The sequence below is a fragment of the Zosterops lateralis genome, assembly GCF_965231275.1.
Source record: "Zosterops lateralis genome assembly, chromosome: 3".
Classification (NCBI taxonomy): Eukaryota; Metazoa; Chordata; class Aves; order Passeriformes; family Zosteropidae; genus Zosterops; species Zosterops lateralis.
Window position 1 is genome coordinate 246,024 of NC_139764.1, and position 21,221 is coordinate 267,244.

Genomic DNA, 21,221 nt, shown 5'->3' on the forward strand with positions numbered 1-21,221 from the left:
TTGCTCTAGAGTCAACAGAGAAGAGACCCACTCAGGCATCTCCACTGGTTTTATAGGGCAGGTGGGAACAAGTTTAATATCTAAAATTAGATGGGAGCATGGATGCTCTTCAAATTTGAAGTTTAAATTACATTTTTAGTGCCCAGGTTTAGATGTTCTGATTCGAGAGACAGCCTCACATCCCCACAATTAATTATTTATGAGCCTGAGAAGATAGCCTGACACATGCTGAATGTACAGGTGCTTTTCAGCTCCCTTCCCAGGATGTGGAGTCCCAAGCTCCCTGCCCAGACCCTTGGAAGCAAAGTTTTGAATCAGGAGGAGAAAGGAGAAAACCCTCAAACTCCACTATAAGGACAGCCCATGTGGTGTCTGGAACTCCAAACTCAGGAGCTGTAATCTGCTGCAGAGTGTGATGTCAGAGTAAGGGGACCAGCCCCAGCACTGATGCCAGCCCAGAATTAACAGCATTGTCAAAATTCACCCTTTGGTACATCCCAGGCAATTCTCCACAGTCTCCAGGTGCTGCTTCAGTACAGAGAGGGAGACAAATTCCTGGGGCTCTGTCCAAGTGTACTCCCTGAGTGATATCTGCTCCTGCTGGCTGAGGTCACCCTTTTCACGGGATGTATCTCACTCCCTTTGCTCTGGTCTTCTTTCTTCTCTGCTGCTTCTCTCTTCTCTGTTTCTGAGGTTTCATTAGTTATGCACAAAGAAAAGAGAAGGAGAAAACATTGAAGATAATAAAAACATCTTCACAGGAGATTTAAGAAATGATAAATTTCAGCATTTGTATGAAAATGGCAGCTCAGGCTCCCAATGCATGCAGCAATAAACCAGACAAAATATTCCATGAGATGCTTTCTGTGATTGTCTTGGATTTGGCTGGGGTACAGTTTTCCTCTTATTAACTGGTGTAGTGCTGTGCTTTGGATGTAGGGTAGGGATAATGCTAGGTGGCCAGCATTTCACTCTCCTCCATTCCTCTCTCCCCCATTTCTCAGAGGAGCAGGGTGCACCAGGCTTGGGGAGACCACAGATCAACAGCTCCTTAAGTGACCATGGATGATTTGCTGAGAAACTTCATCAGCCTGGCCAGTCTTTGTGATCTACTGCTTCTCTCAGCTGCTTTCACCACAGCCACCCCAAATGCAGCACAGCCAGAAATCATCTCAGGGACAGCAGACACCTTCAGGGGAACATCCCCACGGCATCAAATTGGCTTCTGCAGAGCTAATGAAGGTTGTGGATTTTAGAGTTTCAGATCTACAGAAGGGACATGCAGGTGGGTAAGACCTTCAATAGAGAGCCTTAATTTGCCTCAGCTCAGCCAGCTCCAGGGTCTCTGCATCTGGTTCTCATTTAAATAAATGACTGTTACATGGGTGTGGATGGGTTGGGCAGCACAGAGCTGAGTTCTGTCTGCACAGGACCTTAAATCAGAATCACAGCATGGTCAGGGTGGGAAGGGACCCCCATCTCAGACCATTCTCCCCCCCTGCTGTGGGCAGGGACACCAAGCCCCATCTGTCCTGTTTATGTTGCAGGAGCAGACATCCCAGGAGAGCCATGAGGTGCTGCCTGGGGGCCAAGTCACATGTGTGGGTGTCAGACCCAGCACCTCTCAGAGCAGCTCAGCTGGAGGACACTATGCCTGGAAACTCACTGGGAAAATACCTTCAGACAAACACAAAGCAGCAAACACTGATCCTTGTCCCCTCAAGTTGCAGTGACCTGGAATAACACCCTGTTCTGAGGCAAAAGCCATGGACAGTGTTGGCTGTGCAGCCACTCACTGCCTGGCCAGCAGCCAGACCTGCCAGGGACAGAGCGAGACAAAAGATGTCCTTAGCTCCTCCAGCAGTGGAGCACTGATTTCATTGCAAAGAGAGGCTGGTCACAGTGCGTGGAAGGGCTTTCCCCTTCTCCCACAGCCATTCCACCTGGCTGAGAGGCTGCTGCTGAGCAGAGCTGTCAGCACCAGTGGAGCCACACACCATCAGGACATCCCCAGTGAGTCAGCCGTGACATGGAGAGCAGCCACCTTGGGAAAGGTCAGGATTGACACTGGGCTCACAGCTTCTCTGCCAGATTTCAGCCTGACAATATTCAACAGCACACAACAGACACAAAGTCCTGGGAACTGGATGCTGCCAATGGGAAGACTGGCAGCACTTGGAGAGAGGTCTTTGCAGAGACAAAACTGTCACATCACTTCCACCACTAGTTTGTCTTTTGCAAAACCACTCAGAATTAAAACAAAACAAAACAAAAACAACCCAACCCAACAAGAATTCTCTAGGAACTGGATGCAGTTTCCTTTCCTAGTTTGAAACTCTCATGTGCCAACCCCTTTGCAGAGGCTTGGTTCCCCAAACGGAAAAATTGTACAGACAGGAACCACCAATACTGAATGTGCATCAGCAACATATTAACAACTTAAATTGGGGTAGTAAACGTGGAAAGGTAATACCTGGCCTTGTCTGCACAGAAACATTCTCATTTCATTCTTAAAAAAGTCAAAAGCATATTAGAGAGGAACAAGATAGGGGATTAAGTGTTCTCCTGTAGTGTTGCTATACTGTGTTTTCTTAGATTGCTGATTAACAAGGGAATTGGATTTCATTACATGCATGAGAAAATTAATACAAAATTAAATTAATGCTATTATTTGTATTACTGAATCAGAGCAAAATGCAGAAGGAGCAGCATTTTTAAATCGTAAAAGGGCAAGGTATCCCTTCTTCAAATACAGATAATTATGGAGTTAGGGAACCATTTAAATTGAAAAAGACATCTAAGACCATAGAGTCCAGCTGTTAATCCAGCAATGAAGTTAAAAATAAGTAATTTAATTTCCTTTTAAATGAAATTCACATCCACCCTGAGAAGGAACAAGCAAATTTATTTCCTGCCCATGGCCTGTGGCAACTTAGGCATCTGAGTTTGCAGAGATTGTCCTGAGACTCCAAAACATTGTGTAAACCAGGAAATAAGCTAGTTGGATTCTGTACAGACATGAACTAACCCCACAAGCAACCCCCCAGCTTCATATGACAGTATTTGGATGAAGCACATCCCTAATGAAAAGAAAAAAGTCTAATGGGATGACATGACATTACAGCATCGTTCCCAGCAGTGATGTGGAGCCACATGCAGATGAAGCAGCTGTCAGATAATCTCCATGATTAATGCCCAAGAGCCCTTGGATTCGGCTCTGTTGCTCTTACAAGACTTAACAGCCACAAGCCAAAATAGCAGGACCCCTCCAGAGCACAAGAGATGCACTTCTGTTCCTCTTCCCATCCCTTCTAGGGGCAAAAGACGCCTGGGTTTTGCTGCGGTTTAACCTCCAACTTGCATGGTTATTTTGAAAAGAGATACATGTAAAACTATGGACATTTATTTCCAAAATCCACTTAGTATGTGTTTGCGACTTCCAAAGGATTATGCAAACTATGTGTTGGACTTTGGGCTCCCAGAGCTGTGCAAATCAAACTGAAAATGCTAAACAAAATCAGCTGGTGGTCAAAGCTCGGCTTCTGGTGGAAGCATCTCCTCACCATCTCCTTGTCCAAGGCAGTGGCCCAGAACCAAGTCCAAAGCTTACAGGGAGACCAGAGCCAGCTCCAGGAGCAGCCCAGCTGGCTCCCAACCATGTCCCTCAGTGGCAGCCAGGTTCTGGGATACATGGCACGGATATCCTGACCCAGCTGCATCCCATGGGCTCAGCCGAGTGTGTGGGAGCTGCACGTGAGCAGTGGCTTGGGATGCCCAGAGGGACCTCGCTGCATGTGTCAGAGGGGCCTGGTGGGAATGAGGACTGAGTTTCTCCAGTGGCTTTGTGGGGATGGCTGTAACATGGACAGAAAAGCCCTCTGGGGCTCCAGCTTTGCTACAGCAGCCTCAGCACTTCAGCCTCCATTTTTCGCTCAGTGTTCTCTTTTCAGTATGTAACGCATTGATTCATGGCAAAATTAAATTGCTTTCAGTTAAAAATCTATTTTTATGTGAAGGAGTTTTCCCATTTCTAAGAGGTTTTTGGGAGAGCAGTGGCCAGGCAGTAGCCAGCAGTGGCTAGCAGTGGCCAGCCCAACAACATCTGCTTTAATAAGACTTTTCATCAACAGCACATACACAGGGCTGAAGCACAGATGTATGGATCGAACCATTCAGTAATCTCTATAAAGAAAAAACACAGCCAACTCACACTGGAGCAATAATCAGGCAGTCAGTGAAAGCCCCCCTAAATAGTTCTGTAACTCAGGAATATTTTAATTTTTTCTCTCTTTTTAATTTTGTAGTTGCCCTTGTTTTCTGCCATTTACTATTGATTTTCACTTTATGATTCCCTGAGCCTTCCACAGAAAGGATGCTTGATTACTTCTTCTCAAAACCACTGATAAGAAAATTAAATCCCTTTGGCATCACTTCCCAGGGTAGTTGCATAACAAATTGAGTATATATAGAAATTGCTTTCCAAGTGTTTACATAAGAGCTTGGAATAACACAGATGTAAAACAAGAAAAAAAGAAAAATCCAACTCAATTTACAAACCAGCCCTGCCGTGTTTTTGTGTCTGATAACACGGAGCAAGCGAATCAGCTTACCAGTGGTACACAGGGAATATTGGTCTGGTGCTATTTTCATAACTGGGAAAGAAAGATTAAAATGGGGCAGACAAGTGTGTATAAAAATGTGATTTGCTTATCTTGGAGGGGATCCTCTGTCTGGCCAGAAAGACTGGCACAAAAGCCAATGCTTTAAAATGCTCCAAGCTGTCCAAAATCACCTCTGGTCTCTTCGTGCAATTTGATGCCTATTCTGGGGTCAGAACTCCACAGCCACCTCTGCAAACTCTTCTCAAGGGTCTCAGTCACAATACCCAACAAGAAAACCCAGGTTTGTTCAACCAACCTCACTGAAGACTGAGCAGCACAATCATTTATCTCCAAAATGTTCCCATAATTCAAGTTCTGGGACTTGGACCATGCTAGGCACCAAGCACACCAGTACAAACAAATGTAAAATCTTCTTATGAATAAAATGGCTCCTCTTGAGAACCTTCAGACTTTGAGCTCAGCCTAAGGGTCCTGTGCACACTCCTGAAGGAGAGCAGCACTCACCAGTGTTGGTTTTAATTACGCTGCACCTTGTGTTGATGTCACCCAAACCTCAACTCTCTAAAACCTAGCTTTCCTTCTTCTGATCTCTCCTTCTGCAGCATCTGGATCCAAATAGAATTTAGAATTTAGAATTTAATAGAATTTGATTTATTTCCTTCTTGACAGTAATGGAACAAATGGGCTTGTGGAGATCAGTTCAGCCTTCTATTACTGTACATGCATTAAACATTAGAACTGCTATACTCCTCCTGGTAGGGAGTATGAAAAATGCACAGAACATTCCCAATTTGAATTCTATAATTATCTGTAATGCTCTCAAAGGTTTCTAATCTTTTCAGATGTCACCATGTCACTTTCCTGAGAAACCTCATAAACCTCTCCCTCTTCCCTTTCTTACTGGCTGCTTTTCAGTGGGCACAAACTCCTCACAAAACAGACAGATCCCACCACTTCCAGCCTCCCCCAAATGGGAAGAATCAAAAATCACCCTGAGCAGAGCCAACCTTGGCTGAGCACTACATGGACATTCACAGAGAGAGCAGAGACGTTTGCTGCAGCCTCTGGCTCCAGATCCTGTCCCACAGCTGCTGCCCCGGGTCCTTACTTTCTCCATGAAAATCAGTATTTTCCAGTGTCATCCAAATGGATACACTTAACCCCAAAAAGGGATTCTCTGAACCCACTTCACAGAGTAACGCTGGGAACTGCAAAGCTGGTGCAGACCATTAATACAGATGTCACGTTTTCTGTATCACAACCAGGAGCAAAAAGAAATCCCCGATCTACCCCTCTCTGGAAGATGACTTCTTGGGAATTGTCCCCCAGCTACAACAAGGGCCCTACTCCAACCCATGCTGTCCTGAATTTGTCTCTTCAAATGTTACATGTTCAGCCAGTTTACTCAGATTCCCATGAAACAGCTCAGATTTTCCCCCATTTTTACTCAAGAGAAGATTACAGCTGGTGTGGCCTTATTGCTGAGCCTCTCCTCTTACCCTGGACAGGTGGAATCCTTGTATCCACCAGGGATTTGCCCATCCTTGTGCCTGTGGCACAGGTAGCAACAGCTCAAATTGCCCTCTGGTCACCAGCTAGGGCTCCAGAGCCACAGTAGCTCTTGCCTCCCACCCTCACAGGGATCAGCTCTCATGAGAGAGGATATTTTCCGTACATGGTCCTCAGATTTGTCTTACTTCTGAGCTCTTGTAGCAGCAGATAAACCATCCACTAACAGAACACAACTTCCAAGCATAAACAAGTGTTTATCTTCTTTCAAGTGCAGCATTTTATTGACTGATGGTATCTACAGAAGTGGAACGAAAAAACCACTTTAAATCCTTCATTAAGAAAGATTTTTTTTTTTGCAAAAACAGGTGAAAAGGCAGCTTTGCAAAAGATACCACGCAGAACAGAGTCAAGAAATAAAAATATGCTCCCTAAAAACCCAAGGGCAGCCTGCAGATTGTGAATTCACTAATTTCCAATACAGCAGCAATGGTTGCAGAATTGGTGGGAGACAGGGACAGGCAGTTTAAGTTGTGCAACCCAAGTTCCAGAGCATAAAGTATGTTTACTCCTTACTTAATGGTGGAGTTAGCTCTCTCTTAAACAAGCAATTCCATGAACAAATCTGGTTTGGAATAGCTGTCCCGGAATAAATGCATCCTAAATCCCAACGTCTTTTCCATTGCCCACCCTGTGGACCCTCCTCTGCCAGGTAGCAGTCAAGCTGATCACCTTTCTTCTGCCCCATGTTCTCTCTTCCACATGAAAACCTGATTTTTGCAAGACCTAAAAGCATGCCATACTCCTCAAGCCCTTCATGTATCAGGCTGGCCCAAGGTTAAACCTTGAGGCGCTATTTCTCCAGAGGGCTATGAAATGGAGCATCCCTCTTCTCCTCTCTGGTGACAGAAGCCTTTCCAGCAGGAGTGTGTCTCTTCCACCCAGCCTGGTGATAAATCCAGGCAGGCCAGGCACAAGCCTGGAGGGCAACTGGGGTTTCATAACTTAGACATGAGAACCCACAGCTCTGTGAGAGCGAGGCATACAGACATAAATCAAATGGGCAGAAATGTCTCAGCACCTATTCCAGAGCATAAGTTTGGAGAGGACAGAGGCTACTGGGAGTCAGACAGCAGTGTGGGGGTGCTGAAATTGTTTCATAGGTTTTTTAGTTGTAAGTTTGATGTGATTTGGACTTTAACCCTAGCCAGGTAAAACTCCTGTCTTTGAATGTTCTTATCAGAAGTTGATAAGAGTTTCCAAGGCAACCTAATCCTCTGCCCAGAGTCTCGGTCATCACACTGTCTTTTCCCCCATCACAATGTATATTCTCCCCCCCATGCCCATCATCCCCCAGGCCCAAAACCTTCGGAGAGGTGTCAGACAGTGATTGGTGGATCTCCGAGGACCCCACCTTAATCAACCTGATTTGTTAATGTTGTGTATTGCATTTGGCCTTACCCACCTTGCTTTGTTTCATTGGTCTTGTAACTTGTACCCACCCCTGAGATTTCTGGTGAACAAAAACTCCCTGCAAACCAGGCCCGGGGTCACTCTCCAGAGGCACAGGCCTGGAACCAGGGACTGCCCCTGTGTTTTCCGAATAAAACCTTCTTCCTGAGCCTTAAAGAGTGTCCCCTCTTTTGAACCACAGCCGTGACAGCCAAGGCAAAGGTACTGCGGAGCCAAGACCCACGCAAAGGTACTGTTGGGCGTATCAGAGCTAGCAGGGTGGTCCAGCCGAACGCTGGGCTGGCCTGAGAGACAGATACGCGAAGCAACACAGTGGGGCACAAAGCACTGAGAAAACCCCAGAATGGTTTGGGTGGGAAGGGACCTTAAAACACATCCAGTGCCATGCTCTGCCATGGGCCAAGACACCTGCTCCAAGCCCTGCCCAACCTGGCCTTGGACACTTCCAGGGATCCAGAGCCAGCTTCTTTGGGCACCCCACCCTCATAGAGTGCCAGGCCACCCTCACAGGGAAGAATTCCTTCCTTTTTCAGTTCAGCAATGTAAAGTCTGAGTGAGGGAAAACTATTGCTGTAGATCCCTGGAAGACTGAGCCCCACTGTTGAGCTTGGCTTCCCCATTTTGGAATTATGCGAAAGAATAATGCTGAAATTGTTCAAAAAACGCTTCAGGTTCGTGCTCAGTGTAACAGAGGCATGAGTCTGGGCAAGTGCTCCTGGAGAGCATGTGTCTTGGTTTGCAACATGTAACCAAAAATGTGTATTCTATTTCCATCTGTTGAAACTGATTGGGGAGGTGTTTTCTTTAGCTCTTGTATAATCTATTCCTCATAACTCTGGGAGGGGAAGGGTGTCTTCTGTTAATGGGCCAGCTGTTAAAACCAGGTGAAACAATGTTCCTTATCTCTTCCATGACCCATCCTCCCTGCAGAGGGATATCTTCTGTTAATGTGCCATTAAGGCTCACCACATGACTGATAACATTACATCATCCCGTTTTAAGATGTTTCACCCAGTGGGAGGAGCCAACTGTTCCCACCTAGATAAAAACTGAGACTCAGGAACACCAGGCAGCTGGTTTTCCACTGGGTTCCAGAAGGCCAGACCCATCTTACCACCACTGCACCCTTTCTACAGGATCATCTCTACTCCTACAGAATCATATCTGTTACTCCAGGAGGATTTTCTAAGATTTTTGGTTTTTTGCTTGCTTGGTTTTTTTTCTACTACTACATTTGTATCGCCACCCGCCTCTGCCTCTGGCTAGCTCTTCTGAGGGCAGCGACCTTCCCTAGCAAGTTGCCTTGAGTAAGGCAGCCTCAGCCCAGGTGGCGCAGGGCACCTCGGTGGATTTCAGCTCTTTTGTGAAGTCCAAGACTATCAGTCCGGACAAGGCTCTAGCTGTTAGAGGCTGCTCTTCCTGGGGGGGGGGGGGGGGGGGGTGAGTGATCCCAAGCGGCGCAGAAGGAAACACAGGAGCCAGGGATGGTCTCCAGGAGACTTCTTTACTTCATCTCCACCGATAAACCGAAGACCCCAAAGGGCTCGGCTGTCAGGGTTTTATGCACCTATCAAAGGGGGTGGGGTTTTACCAACAGCCAGTGGGGGTTAGAAACTGAGGAAATGGACCAATCAGGGAGAACATTAAGAAACAAATTAGGGGATCGAAACTTAGACCAATCAAGGGAAGGATACAGAACTGACCAACCAGGGAACAGAACGGGTAGCCAATCCATAGCTGGGGGGTGTTCATGCCCTGTCTGCTCTCCAAGGGAGTGCAGGGTGCATGACTCTTTCAATGTCCTCTTCGGAGGCAGGGGCCACCACACATTTGTATTTTTAATATTCCTAGTAAAAAACTGTTACTCCTATGCCCATGTCTTTGCCTGAAAGCCCCTAATTGCAAAATCATAATCATTTAGAGGGAGGGGTTTGCATTCTCCATTCCAAGGGGAGCTCTGGCTTTCCCTGGCAAATACCTGTCTTACCAAACCAAGACAGCATGCCATCTCTGGCACAAATCTTCTGCTTCACAGGTGCCTCACACATTCCAAGGGAAAAGAAGGCAGAAATCTGTGTCTGTTATCACTCCTGAAGTAATGTTTCAACCATGGAGCCATTCACTGCCCAGAAGTCACATTAGCAGATATGTTTTGCTTTGCCTGCTCTGGAATAAAAATCTCCTGCTTGCCCTTTTCAAGATGGGCTTGTAATGGGAGGGTGGAGGGAGAGAAATGAGGTGGGAACAGGGCTGTGGAAGGAGAAATCCACTAAAACTTTTAAGTCTCACTAGTGCTCCATAGGGAGAATAGTTTTACTCCTGGAAGTGCTGCGTTCAGGGTGTCAGTCCAGATCACTCATCACAAGAGTTCCAGGGTTTGAAAAGGCAAAAATATCCAAATCCTTTCTTCCAACCAACCACCCCACAATAATCAAGCTGGCTTGAAAGTCCAAAAGTCTGGTTTTTTTAACTCGGAGTAACAATAGTTCTTCCCCTGCAAGACCCTGTGCCTTGTGGCTCTGCTGCTTTCTGGAGAACTGCTAAAGCTCTCTGTGCAGTCACAGACAAGATGCTCACCTGAGCCCCCGCAGACAACCTCACTATTGGCTTTATTAAGAGAGATAATACTAGCAACTGAGACAGAATGCAGCAAAGCTGGCAAGAAAGAGAGGCAAGGTTCCATCTTCAAATCAGGAAGGAATTCCTGGGAAAATGCAATACTCAGGGAAAGAATTAATACAAAAACAAAGAGACAAACAAATCTCTCCCCACGCACACAAAATAAAAGCCACCCAAAAACCTCACCAAAATATACACAAGAAAACCATCTTATCACCTCTGAAAACTGTAACAAATTCAATGAAAGGAAATGAAAAAGCACAGATAGGGAGTAGGACAGGGGGTGTCACCCTGAATTTTCTTGCTTTAGAGTCTTTGAACCTTTACAGCAAGGTTCTCAGGCAGCTTCCTGAAAACAATGTATATTTTTAGAATTTATCAATGTGTTTACATAGTTCTCCTCTGGGAGGAGAAACATGATTGATGCTGATGGTGACCAACGAGGTCCATGAGGTGGAAACTTCTTTAGCCAATCCTTGGCTTTTGTATAAAGTGTATATAAGTTGTTGGAGTCAGAAAATAAAATGGAGTTTTACTTGTCTGACCTGCTGCTGCCTGCTTGTCCTCTGTGTGTCATGAAATTGCAACAAGGGGGAAACATCAAAAGAAAGTGTGAAAAGCAAAGGGGTACAGAGGAGCAGGAGGGACTAAAAGAAGGAAAATGAGATTTACAATGTAATGGCGTGGGGGTCAGCAGAAACACCCAGAGATGAGAGGGCAGGAGAGGAGAGGCACATGTTGTTAGAGGCTCAGGTGGGGCAGGAAAAAGCTGCTCTGGCCACAGCTGGACACACCAGATCTGAACAGGTCAGAGTGGTGCCCACCCCAGGGCAGTGACACAGCTCTGCTGGTGTCTGCCACGGCATGGAAGTTCAAACACAGACTGACTGTGTGGTACTGATGTCTACAGCTTTGTCCTCTAGGGCCTACTTTCAGTGTATTTAACTTACAATATTGTCTCCCCTTTCCGTTTTCTGCTATAAAAGCATCTTTGGATAGGAAGATGACCAGGTTGTGGTCAACAGAGTCGTTTTCAACTATTCTCATGATACTCTTATATTTAACAGAATTACTGGAAAATTAATCAGGATGATGGTTGGAGACTTCTCTCTCACCAAAGACAGTAGGCCTGCTGCCCTGGCACATTAAGGTCCTTGAGTGCTGCTGAGAGAGGCTGGGGGTCCTTAGATAGGTCCCTGTGCTAAAAGTGAAGTCACCACACAGTTCTCCCAGTTCTCCCATCACTGGTGAAGCTACAGTCCCCTGCACTGCTCCCAGGACCTCTCCTTTAACTGATGGACACCCACAGGACTGTTAAAGGGAATTAACCTGAAGACAGTGCTTGTCTTCCACACAAAATCCATCTCAAGTCAGCAATACTAAAACTCTCCAAATGCATTTATTTATCACCAATGAAAATTCTGTACAATGGCCCAGGAAAGGGGTGGGAAAAGGCAAGGTATTAAGTCTGACTTTCATCAATGTCCTTATCAGGATCCATGGCTGCAGCTTCGCTCTCCTGCTGCTGCTTCTTCCAGAGCTTTGCCATAGCCAGGAGCTTGAGGTTGGGCTGATTGGCAGTGTCTTCTGGGAAAATATAATCATAGTACTCCTCCCATCCAGCATCAGACTAGAGAGAAAAATAACACAGAACAAGTTTAATTTGCATGTTAACATTAGCTATTAGGAGGTGCTTTTAATAAGAAAGAGAAATTAGACAAATAATAGAAAATTAAAGCCCATGTTTGCTATCCCCTGCCCAGCAGCTGACTCCATAAAGCACAAAGCCACTGAGTGCTTACAGCCACTACCTCCAGCATTTTTCCTTACCCCATCTTCAGCCTGCAGCTTTCTTCTCTTCTTTATTTTCTCAGGCATCAGTTTGTCTATCCTCTCTTTAGTGGCACTGGTGCCGAACTCTTCCTCAAAGCTCCTCCAGGACTCGAGCAGCATGACCCTCTCCTCCTTCTCCTCGCAGCTGTGCATGGCCTTGTTGGCCTCCTCATAGACCTGCCGGCAGCGCGGCAGCCGCTCCTTCTGCCCCACCGACAGCTCAAACTGCGCCAGGCTGATCCACACCTGTGGGCACAGCACACAAATCCCAGTTCCAACCCTTGCTCTGTGCCACCACAGCCAGAGCAGAGGTTAAAAACAACAAAGCAGCCAAAAAAAAGAGCTAACGTCAACGCCAGCAGGTGCCCAGAATATCTGTTTGTTTTACACAAGTGAGACTGTGCCCCATTTCAGCAGGACATAACATCCACATAAGGCACGTGGTTCAGTTTCTTGTGGCTGCTCCAAGTCTTGAGAAATCTGTGTGAATTTCATCAATGACACTGCAAAATCACAGTTTTCCTTGCAATGTTTTAGCAACCAAGATCCCAAAGCTGTTCAGCAAAAAGGGCTGCTTGGAAAAGCTTCTTTCCCCTGAGATACACCTATTGTTATATGGAATTCAGGAACTTCCCTCCCCCCTTCAGAGCACAGGCCTGAACTTAGGCTGATCTGAGACAAGGCAGCCCAAGCTTTCCCTGCCTGTGGGCCAGGTTCATGGCCAGCTCTGTGTCCTGGGTGCCTATACACACCTTGACGTGCTGTGTGCGCTGCAGCAACCGCCGGTAAAGGCTCCTAGTTTTCTCATACTCCTCTTGCTCAATCTCAAAGTCAATGTAGGATTTCCAAAGCACCTGCAACAGAGAAGCCTCTCATCGTGTTCATTCTGAGCACACCAGGAGTGTGAGAGAATGGATAAGGTGAGATTTCCCTGAGGAAGGAGATCAGGGTGTTAACTGCGGCACAGGCTGGGCTGAGCAGCACCAAAGCTGGTGCCCATCAACCATTCAGCTTTCACCTCATGCTTTATCTGGGGGTTTATTTACATGTTCATTACCTTAAAATCAGTCCCCTCCCTGCTCACCTCTGGCATGTCCAGCCGGGGCTGGCTGATAGCCAGCTCGTAGATGGCCCGGGCACGGTCGATGTCCCCAAGGATAGTCTCCAGCTCAGCAAACTTAATCCAGGACGTGCAGTTTTCCGGTGCAAACTCCAGGAATTTTTCATACAGCTTTCGGCAACGGTCAAATTCACGCAGCTGTAACTCCAGCTCAATATAACCTTTAAATAGTTTGGTTTTTGGACATTTACCTATGGCTGTCCCCTGTTATGCAAAAAAAAAAAAAAAAAAAAAATTAAAAAAAAAAACAAAAAAAAACAAAAAAAAAAAAAAAAAAAAAAAAAAAAACAAACAAAAAAAACAAACAAACAAACAAAAAAACAAACCCCAAACCAACCTGTAGTGATCTTGCAGGAAAAAAAAAAACCCTACTCGATTTTCTAAGTGTTTGAACTGCAACTCATTTTTTTTGCGCTTTATTCAGCTTGTTCAAGGCCAGTAGTAAATTCAACCAGTGTTTGCAGAACAAATGTGCATCCATAAACACCAAAAGCCTGAGAAGCAGAAAACAGCTGTCACTTGTCAGTCTTTCACATAATGTGGGTTCCCCATGGAGTATGAGTAGAACCTACCCTAGTTCATCAGCTGAGCACCTGAAGGAAACAGTGTCAGTCTGTACCAGTCTGTCAGGTAAGCAGCTCCCAAGCACCTCATAAAACAAATTATACCAAACTGTGGCCCCACACTGCTCCTTCTGGCACAGAGAATGGCTGCCCACCCCTGCCTGCTGGCTGGCAGCAATGGACAGGTGGAGAATAATGTCTTTACAAAGTATTTTCTTTCTGATATTCTCAGTCTCTGAAGAAAACTGTCTATTCTGAGTCAAGCTGTGAGAGGCAATTCTGGATTCTTAGTCTGGGAATCTCTTAAAACAAGAGAATGGGCATACCTGAGACAGGCTGTAGTGAGCTTGGGCTTAAAGTCACTTCTGTAGACAAGTATTGTTTACTAAGCAATGTGGCTTCTGCTCCCTCAAGCCAATGTGAGGTAATTTGAGATGGAATTCCCTTACCACAGTTCTCCTGTACAATGTTCCTACATTTACATTTACTACCTTGGAATTTATTAAAAATGGAGGAAACCACCATTTGGAGTTATCAGTTTGGTGACCATTGTAGCCCTCCAGCTCTACAGATGCCACTGGTATTTCAGAATATGCTCAGTTCTTCTCCACGTGCCCTTCATCACTGTTTCGGTGGAAACCCCATCACTTTGCTCTTTAAAGAAAAAACATCTCAACTACTACCAACATTGGCTTTCTCTCAAAATGCCTGATGCTATCTCTGAGCTTACTAAGAATATCTGAACTGAAAGGAAAGGAAAATTTTCATTTCAAAAGATGTCATTTCTTGCTGCCCCATCACACCCTGCTGTCCCTTGACACGCTGACATTCACAGAGTGAACCTGCTCAGCAGCTCCTGAGCCTGCCTGAAGTCCCTGTGATTGCTTCAATCAGCAGTTGGGACTGGCACACAGTTTGCCAGGGCCTAATTTTCCTAGAGTCAAACCTCCTATTAATCTACAACACTTTTTAAAACACTATTGTTAGAACAAGTATCACCGTAAGCCAGCAGCAGCAGCTAAGAACTTGTAAGAACACTGAGCTGATGTGGGTGCTCTGCATTCAGAGGAGTGCTTTGTCATTTCTGCCCAGGGACTAATTCATCAGAACAAGCTGCATTTCTTTTTAAATCAAACACGACAGTAAATGCTGGCCCCTGCAGACTTCTTGGATGCCTTTATTTTAACTGGATTAAATCAGCGATTTAAAAAGGACAATTTAAGATCTTTTAATGCCATTCCTGTGTTAGTTAGTGAAGTCAATTATAGTTCTGATAAAAGCTTACCAAAGCCCTTCTGGCAAGGGGGAGGTTTTTCTGGCGAATTTCAAACTGTGCATACAGCAGCCACATTTTGGCAAATGTAAACTGGAAGAAAAAGAACAAAGTGCTAATTAGGCTGGAAAGCCAGTAGGTAATACTGCACACGTTGCTTGAAAAAATAAGCCTTCTGCCTATATAAGATATGACTGCTACTGCAGATAATCTCATTTGACCTCAGTGGTTTACTGCTGAAAGGTTTAGAGTTCATTATCTACAACAACCTCTACAACAGGATGATATATTGGGGTGAAAGGAAAAATGGCCAGGACAGAAGTTTTTTAAAGTGAAGAAACTAGTTTTTTAACCAATCATCAAATGGTAAAATATCAGCTACTGCTGTATCAATTAATAGCTAATCAGCTCTTAATAACTAGAGATTAATCTGACACTCAGATGACACAATAAATGACAAACTAGAAGAAGAACATGAACAAGGATTTTCTGACATTCCAAGGCAATGTAAGTTTAAGGGTGTGGCCACATGGATATTTTTAACTTCACAAGCAAAAAAAACCCACAAAACCCCAATCAATCAGCCTTGAAGACTGATTGTAAGGGGGAAGACAGACCTGACAGCTGTTTTGTCAAATGCAGCTGCCTCAGGGGTGACCATGGGGCCACTGGATGCTACAAAAGGTGTTAACCTGGTCAAGCAGAGCATCAAGTGCCGTACAGAGACTGCAGGAGACTGGGGAATGATCCTGCCTGAGGAGGAACGCAAGCAAGCAAAAACTAAGTGGTCTTTCCTATTTTCTGACTATGTGTAATTTCATCTTCTTACAGTTTACTTAGCAACTACTTAGTAATTTGAAAATACTGGAAAAGCCCTTGTGCCTCATGTGTATGAGGGAATCCTGACACAAGTGCTTGCCCTGCAGTTTCCCTCTGTGATGCAAATTACAAACATCTTGCACTTTATATTGAAAACCTCCCCATCCATTTTGGAGTGTGGACGTTTTGAGAAACTGGAAGGGATACTTGAAGTTTTAAGCAAAGCCTTCAAGAACCCTCTAGCAGCCGTCTGGAGCTGCTTACACCCCTGAATATTGGGGGGGGCATAGAACTAAAGGATCTTATCTAGGGCATTTTAAGCCAAAACTCAAGCCAAACTGCTGGAGGAGCCATACCTTCTTGTGGGGCAGGAGCTCAAGGCATGCCTGGTACACCTGTCTGGTTCGCTCTGCATCCTGTAAGAACAGAAAATGTTAAACATTTTGTTTATTGTTGAGATTATGCTGAATTTGAACTCTGCAATGACTGCAAAACTGCAGAACAGTATCTAAATCTAGCTGGTTAGAATCAAGAGTGCTTGTCTACTTAGTGTGCACAATTCAAAGGTGGTAGCTTCTGAATCAGCAAGACTCACCTTTTCAAAGCAAGGTTCAATGCTAGGAAGCTGACAATAAAACAAGGAGTGTCCTGGTTGTGGGAGGAAAAATATGTCTTTTCCTTTAACAGACACTGAACAGGTGTTCTGTACTCAGAGCAGCTCTAATGTTCCATGACTAGAAACAGAATAAATAATTGCACAGCCTCAAAGGCCTCTATAAGCAGCAACAGTGTAGCTGCTTCACAAACAGTTTTTGTTAACTATAAAATTATTTCACAAGTTTAGGTAACAGTCTGCCATGGGCAGCTCAGCCAGAGCCATCAGAAATACCCACTCCTGCTTTTGTTACCAGTGTGTTACTGAATGAATTGGGGTAAAACAAGTTTGGTTCTTTTCCCCCCCTTATGCACAGGAGGGAAAACCGGAAGAGGAAAAACTCTCTCTATTTAAATAGTAAATCCTGTAGCATGTTACACAAAACTAGTTCTTGGTTTTCCTACTGAGATATCAGCAGCTATTTACCATATGGAAAAGAAAACCCCCGAATTATCACTACTTGCCTTTGCTTCCAGCTCCTCATAGAGTGCATAGTTAATCCAGAGGTAGATGTACCTCTTCCAGTGGCGTTTCTCCTGGATGGGGGGCACATTGGCAATGGCTCTCTCGTACACCTCCCGCACGGTCTCGGCATCCGTGTCGCTCTCCACCAGCCGCAGGTAGTCAAACCACGCGTCGTAGTTGTGGGGGTTTGCCTTCAGGAGACAGGGGAGTGGGGCAACAGCAAACAAAATTCAGCCACTAAAACCAACAGAGCCTCATCCTTTACTTAGTCAGAAATCCCCCTTTAAAACAGATCACTGGAATATTAACAAAAAATGCCAGTCTTGGGGATGCTTATGGTAGAGCTTTCAGGTTGTAAGTGACTTTGTTTTAAATTTTGTTTCTATTTTGCCCTCAGCACCATCGCAATGAAGGCAACCCAAGTAAAGTATAAGAAGGGACAAGGAATGATAAAATGTGCACTGTGGGCTGAACAGTAGACAGTTGTGGCACAGCTGTTTTCTCACAAAAAGGTATTTATGAACAGGTGAGGTGTTCTGTAATGGCTATTCCCTAACTTAAGTAGTAGCTACAAGCTAAACTCCATTATCCCTAAGGGTACCATGCCTTGAGTTCAATCCAAAACCCTGGCCTGCACAATCTAGACCAGAAAAGAGAAACAAAAAAAAGCAGTAACTGCAGATATTATTCTCTTCCCTAGGGGAGGCCCTTGGTGTTTTTTCGGACTGACTTTCAAGGGTAATGTGAAACGCATCAGCCTTGATTATTACAAAATACTTGTGTCCCTAAAGTACCAGCTGGCTGTACAGTGAGCCTGGATAGTACCTGTCCCACGTACCTTCACCTCCTCCTCATACTGGAATCTCCTCTTGCTGACAATGATGTCCTCAATTCCCCTCCTGTCTCCAAACTTCTTCTCAAAGATGGTGTAATTCTTGAAGAGATTCTGGGCATCTTGCTTTGGAATTCTATCCAAGGCATACTTGTAGATAACCCTCACTCTTTCAAACTGAAAATATTAAATATGATTTGAAAAATATTTACAAAGCAGTTTCTGTTCTCCCTGTGGTTTTTCAATGAGTTTTTGGCAATATTTAATAGAATATAAAATTGTGGAATATCCATATGTAAGTGATTGTTTTAGAACAGGACAAACACAGATCTCCCTTAAGAGTGAATTTTGAGAGGAAAAAAATAAACCTGAAAATGCCAGCCTGCATCATCCCTTATTCATTTACAGGTTTAGAATATTTAAACCAATTAAAGAGGTTGTGGTTTGGGGCTCACAGAACATCTTCAATTTCTTAACAGCCTGGGAACCTTAGAGACTGTGAAAAACATCTGGACCAATCCAGTTTTCTATTATGCAGGCCTCTAACCTCCCAGAACTTCTCCAGTCTGAGGATACAGGTTTGAGGCAATGCTGCTGGTCTTGGGCTGGGCAGATCTCCCTTAGAGCACATTTTATTGACGTCACCAAAAGCCAACGAGAGGTGAGCAAAAAACTGTCTGCCTAACTCAGACTACAACCACAAGGTGCTGGGAACTACAAATATTATAGTGAACATTAAATGCCTTAAGTTTTGAGATTCAAGGAGAAACACTGGTATGACTCATGATGCAATATCAAGAATATCTTACTTCTTTCTGGTTCTCCTCAAACTTGGCAAAAGCCACATACAAGTGCTCATCCATGTGCTCCTCCCCAAAGAACTCCACCGCCCTCTCATACACCTTCCTAGCATGGGCGAAGTAGCTGTGTTTCTCCTCGAAGCGCGCATACTTGATCCAGTTCTTCACGTCGGGGTGAATGAGGACAAGTTCAGCTCTTGTTAAAGAAACAGTACTGGCTGAGTGGCACATCTCCAGCTGTGCTCTTCCCAGGGGCTACCGGCTCAAGGACTACATCAAACAGCTCCCAGGATGGTGCATGCAGGGAACAATAAGTGCAGCTGGGAGGAAGACACTGACAGGTCTAAGCATGCAAAGGCTTTGTGCCTTAGTGAGAATTTAAAAAGGGATAAGGGTCAATGAAAATCTGAGGAGAAACCTGAAATAAATGATGGCTACAATAGAGGTGGGTGCATGAGTGCAGTTAGACACTATTGTGGCAGGACCTGCAGCCACTGCACCGAATCTGGAGGCTTTCCCTAAACATGCTTTTAACACCTTCTGCTGGCTCCCAGGGTGGTGGTTCATTCCCAGCACACCACACTAGAAAGGAGCACAGGGACATTGCTAGACCTGGAATACTTGGGAAGGAAATAAAGAACAGACATCTTAACCAGGCAGGAGTCACAAGGCTCTGAAAAGGATATATCTCTCATAAATGCTTCGTGCTCTGTCCACCTCCTTGTATCTCAGCTCAAAGTTGATGTAGGAATGCCAGGCTTGCTCCTCTGGCTGCCACTCCATCCACCGTTCAAACACCTGGCGTGACCCAGCAACATTCCCCAGCATCTCTTCCATGTACGTGTACTTGTACCTGGGGAAAGGAGATTGAGTTTCTGCAACCACATGGTGAATACGTCCGCTCGGGGACTTCTGCAGTGCTTCCTAAGAGCATTTCTGAGTTTCCCTCACCAATTTCCTCCCTCCCCCGAAATGCCTGTAGGCACAGCAGTGACTGCTAGGATACAGGCACACAAACATCCTTCTCTCCCAAGGCTATTGCCCCTTAAAAAAGTATAAAACCTCTCCAAAACTTCAGCCTTCCTCCTTTTTTTTTCAGACTAGCCTGAAGACTTGGAGAAACAGGATAACCTGCATAATCCCAGAACAGGCAAATGCTGTGTGGCCTTTGCAGCTAGCAAGGGTGCTCCTTGCTCTGCCACCCTACCAGAACTGGTTCACCCTGGGCAGGGTGGTGATGGCCCGGTCCCAGATGTTTCGGGCGTGGTTGACCTGGCGGTTCTTCATCTCCATCTCGGCATATTTCAGCCACAGGGTGACGTTCCTGTAGTCCACATCCAGGGCACGCTCGTAAATGGAACGGGCTCTGAAAAACACAAATACAGGTAAAATGAAATGCCTCCCAGACTTTGGTGTGTGTGTCTAAAAAGGCTCGTTAGAGAGGCCTGCAGCTGCATCATTACCTCTGGATTTCCTTCAGGCTTTCCTCCCATTGTGCGTACTTTATCCAGTTACTGATAACAGTCCTGTTCTTTCTTATGTTATCTTCAAAAGTCTGAGGAGAAAATGACATCTGTAAGTCAGAAACCCTTCTGCAGACCATTCACATCAAGAATGGGTTATGGGGTATTGTTATTACCATTAGGAATATGCTTGCTTTGCTTAGGCATTTTCAAAGCAAAAAGCCAAGCAAAAACCATGGGTAAATCTGGACAAGCAAAAGAATTACTTTAAAAGATTTATAACTCAGCATTATTGTTTGTTTGTGGTTTTTTTTTTTTGTTTGTTTGTTTTGTTTTGTTTTGTTTTGTTCATGTTCTTTTATAGTGGCTGGCCAGATACTGGCGGTAATGAAGAAAACACTTATTAATTGTGTAAGTAATTACCCTTTAAGTGTTCTGAACACGGGCACGGGGGAGATGTTGCTTGCTACCAAATTTTGTCAAGCAATACATCGGTAAATTACAAGTCCTGCAAAAGGGCAGCATGAAAAAGGGGTTTAAAAATTTGATGTTCACCTGGAAAGTCCGCAAGGAACAGGGAGTAGATCTTGTTTAAGTTAAAAACAGCGGGATTTTAGTGCTTTATGTCAGTGTCGAGATTAAATCTGTTTGGTTTTGGTTTTTTTTAACTGTACCTTCCTCTTCCGGAGTTTATAGTCGTTTAGCTCTTCAACATCTGTGATCTTCTGCTGTGGTGGCGGTGGGAGAAGCTCGAGCTCCCTCTCCTTTGCCTCTCTCAGAAGCTGCTCCGCTGTGATCTGAACTTCGGCGGGTGCCTTGTTTTTCACCTGCAAGGCAAGCGCAAAGGGGGGCTCGGATCACATTTCCTAACGCAGCACCGAGACGGCCCATTTCCTCCGGCGCCTCGTTACGCGCGGCAGGGCCGGAGCTCGCCACGACCCGCCTGCCCGGGGCGAGTGGGGATCGAGGGGTCTCGGGGGGGTTCCCGGGGATTCCCGGGGGGTCCCCGCCGCCCTCCTCGCCACCCACCTTAGCCACTTTGGGGATGCGCTGCTTCCCGGCCGCCGTAGACGCCATGTTGCCGCCGCTGTGCGCGCGGGCCCCGCCCCGGCACCCCTGACCTCACGCAGCACCGCCCCAGCGTCGTTGCCGCGGTAACGGCGACGCGGCCCCGG

At 45.5% G+C, this 21,221-nt stretch overlaps 1 protein-coding gene across 1 annotated transcript; it reads right to left on the reverse strand.

The window, feature by feature from the left end:
• Positions 1 to 11,609: 11,609 nt before the first annotated feature.
• On the reverse strand, positions 11,610 to 21,166 carry CRNKL1 (crooked neck pre-mRNA splicing factor 1). The gene is made up of 14 exons (XM_083856496.1): positions 21,076 to 21,166; positions 20,721 to 20,873; positions 20,047 to 20,138; positions 19,791 to 19,949; positions 19,270 to 19,436; positions 18,593 to 18,771; positions 17,790 to 17,960; positions 16,951 to 17,142; positions 16,188 to 16,247; positions 15,025 to 15,105; positions 13,141 to 13,380; positions 12,809 to 12,910; positions 12,054 to 12,302; positions 11,610 to 11,853 (listed from the first exon to the last, which is right to left on the reverse strand). The coding sequence occupies exons 1-14, from the start codon at positions 21,121 to 21,123 to the stop codon at positions 11,686 to 11,688; spliced, it is 2,061 nt and encodes a 686-aa protein (XP_083712622.1). The 5' UTR covers positions 21,124 to 21,166; the 3' UTR covers positions 11,610 to 11,685.
• Positions 21,167 to 21,221: the final 55 nt, after the last annotated feature.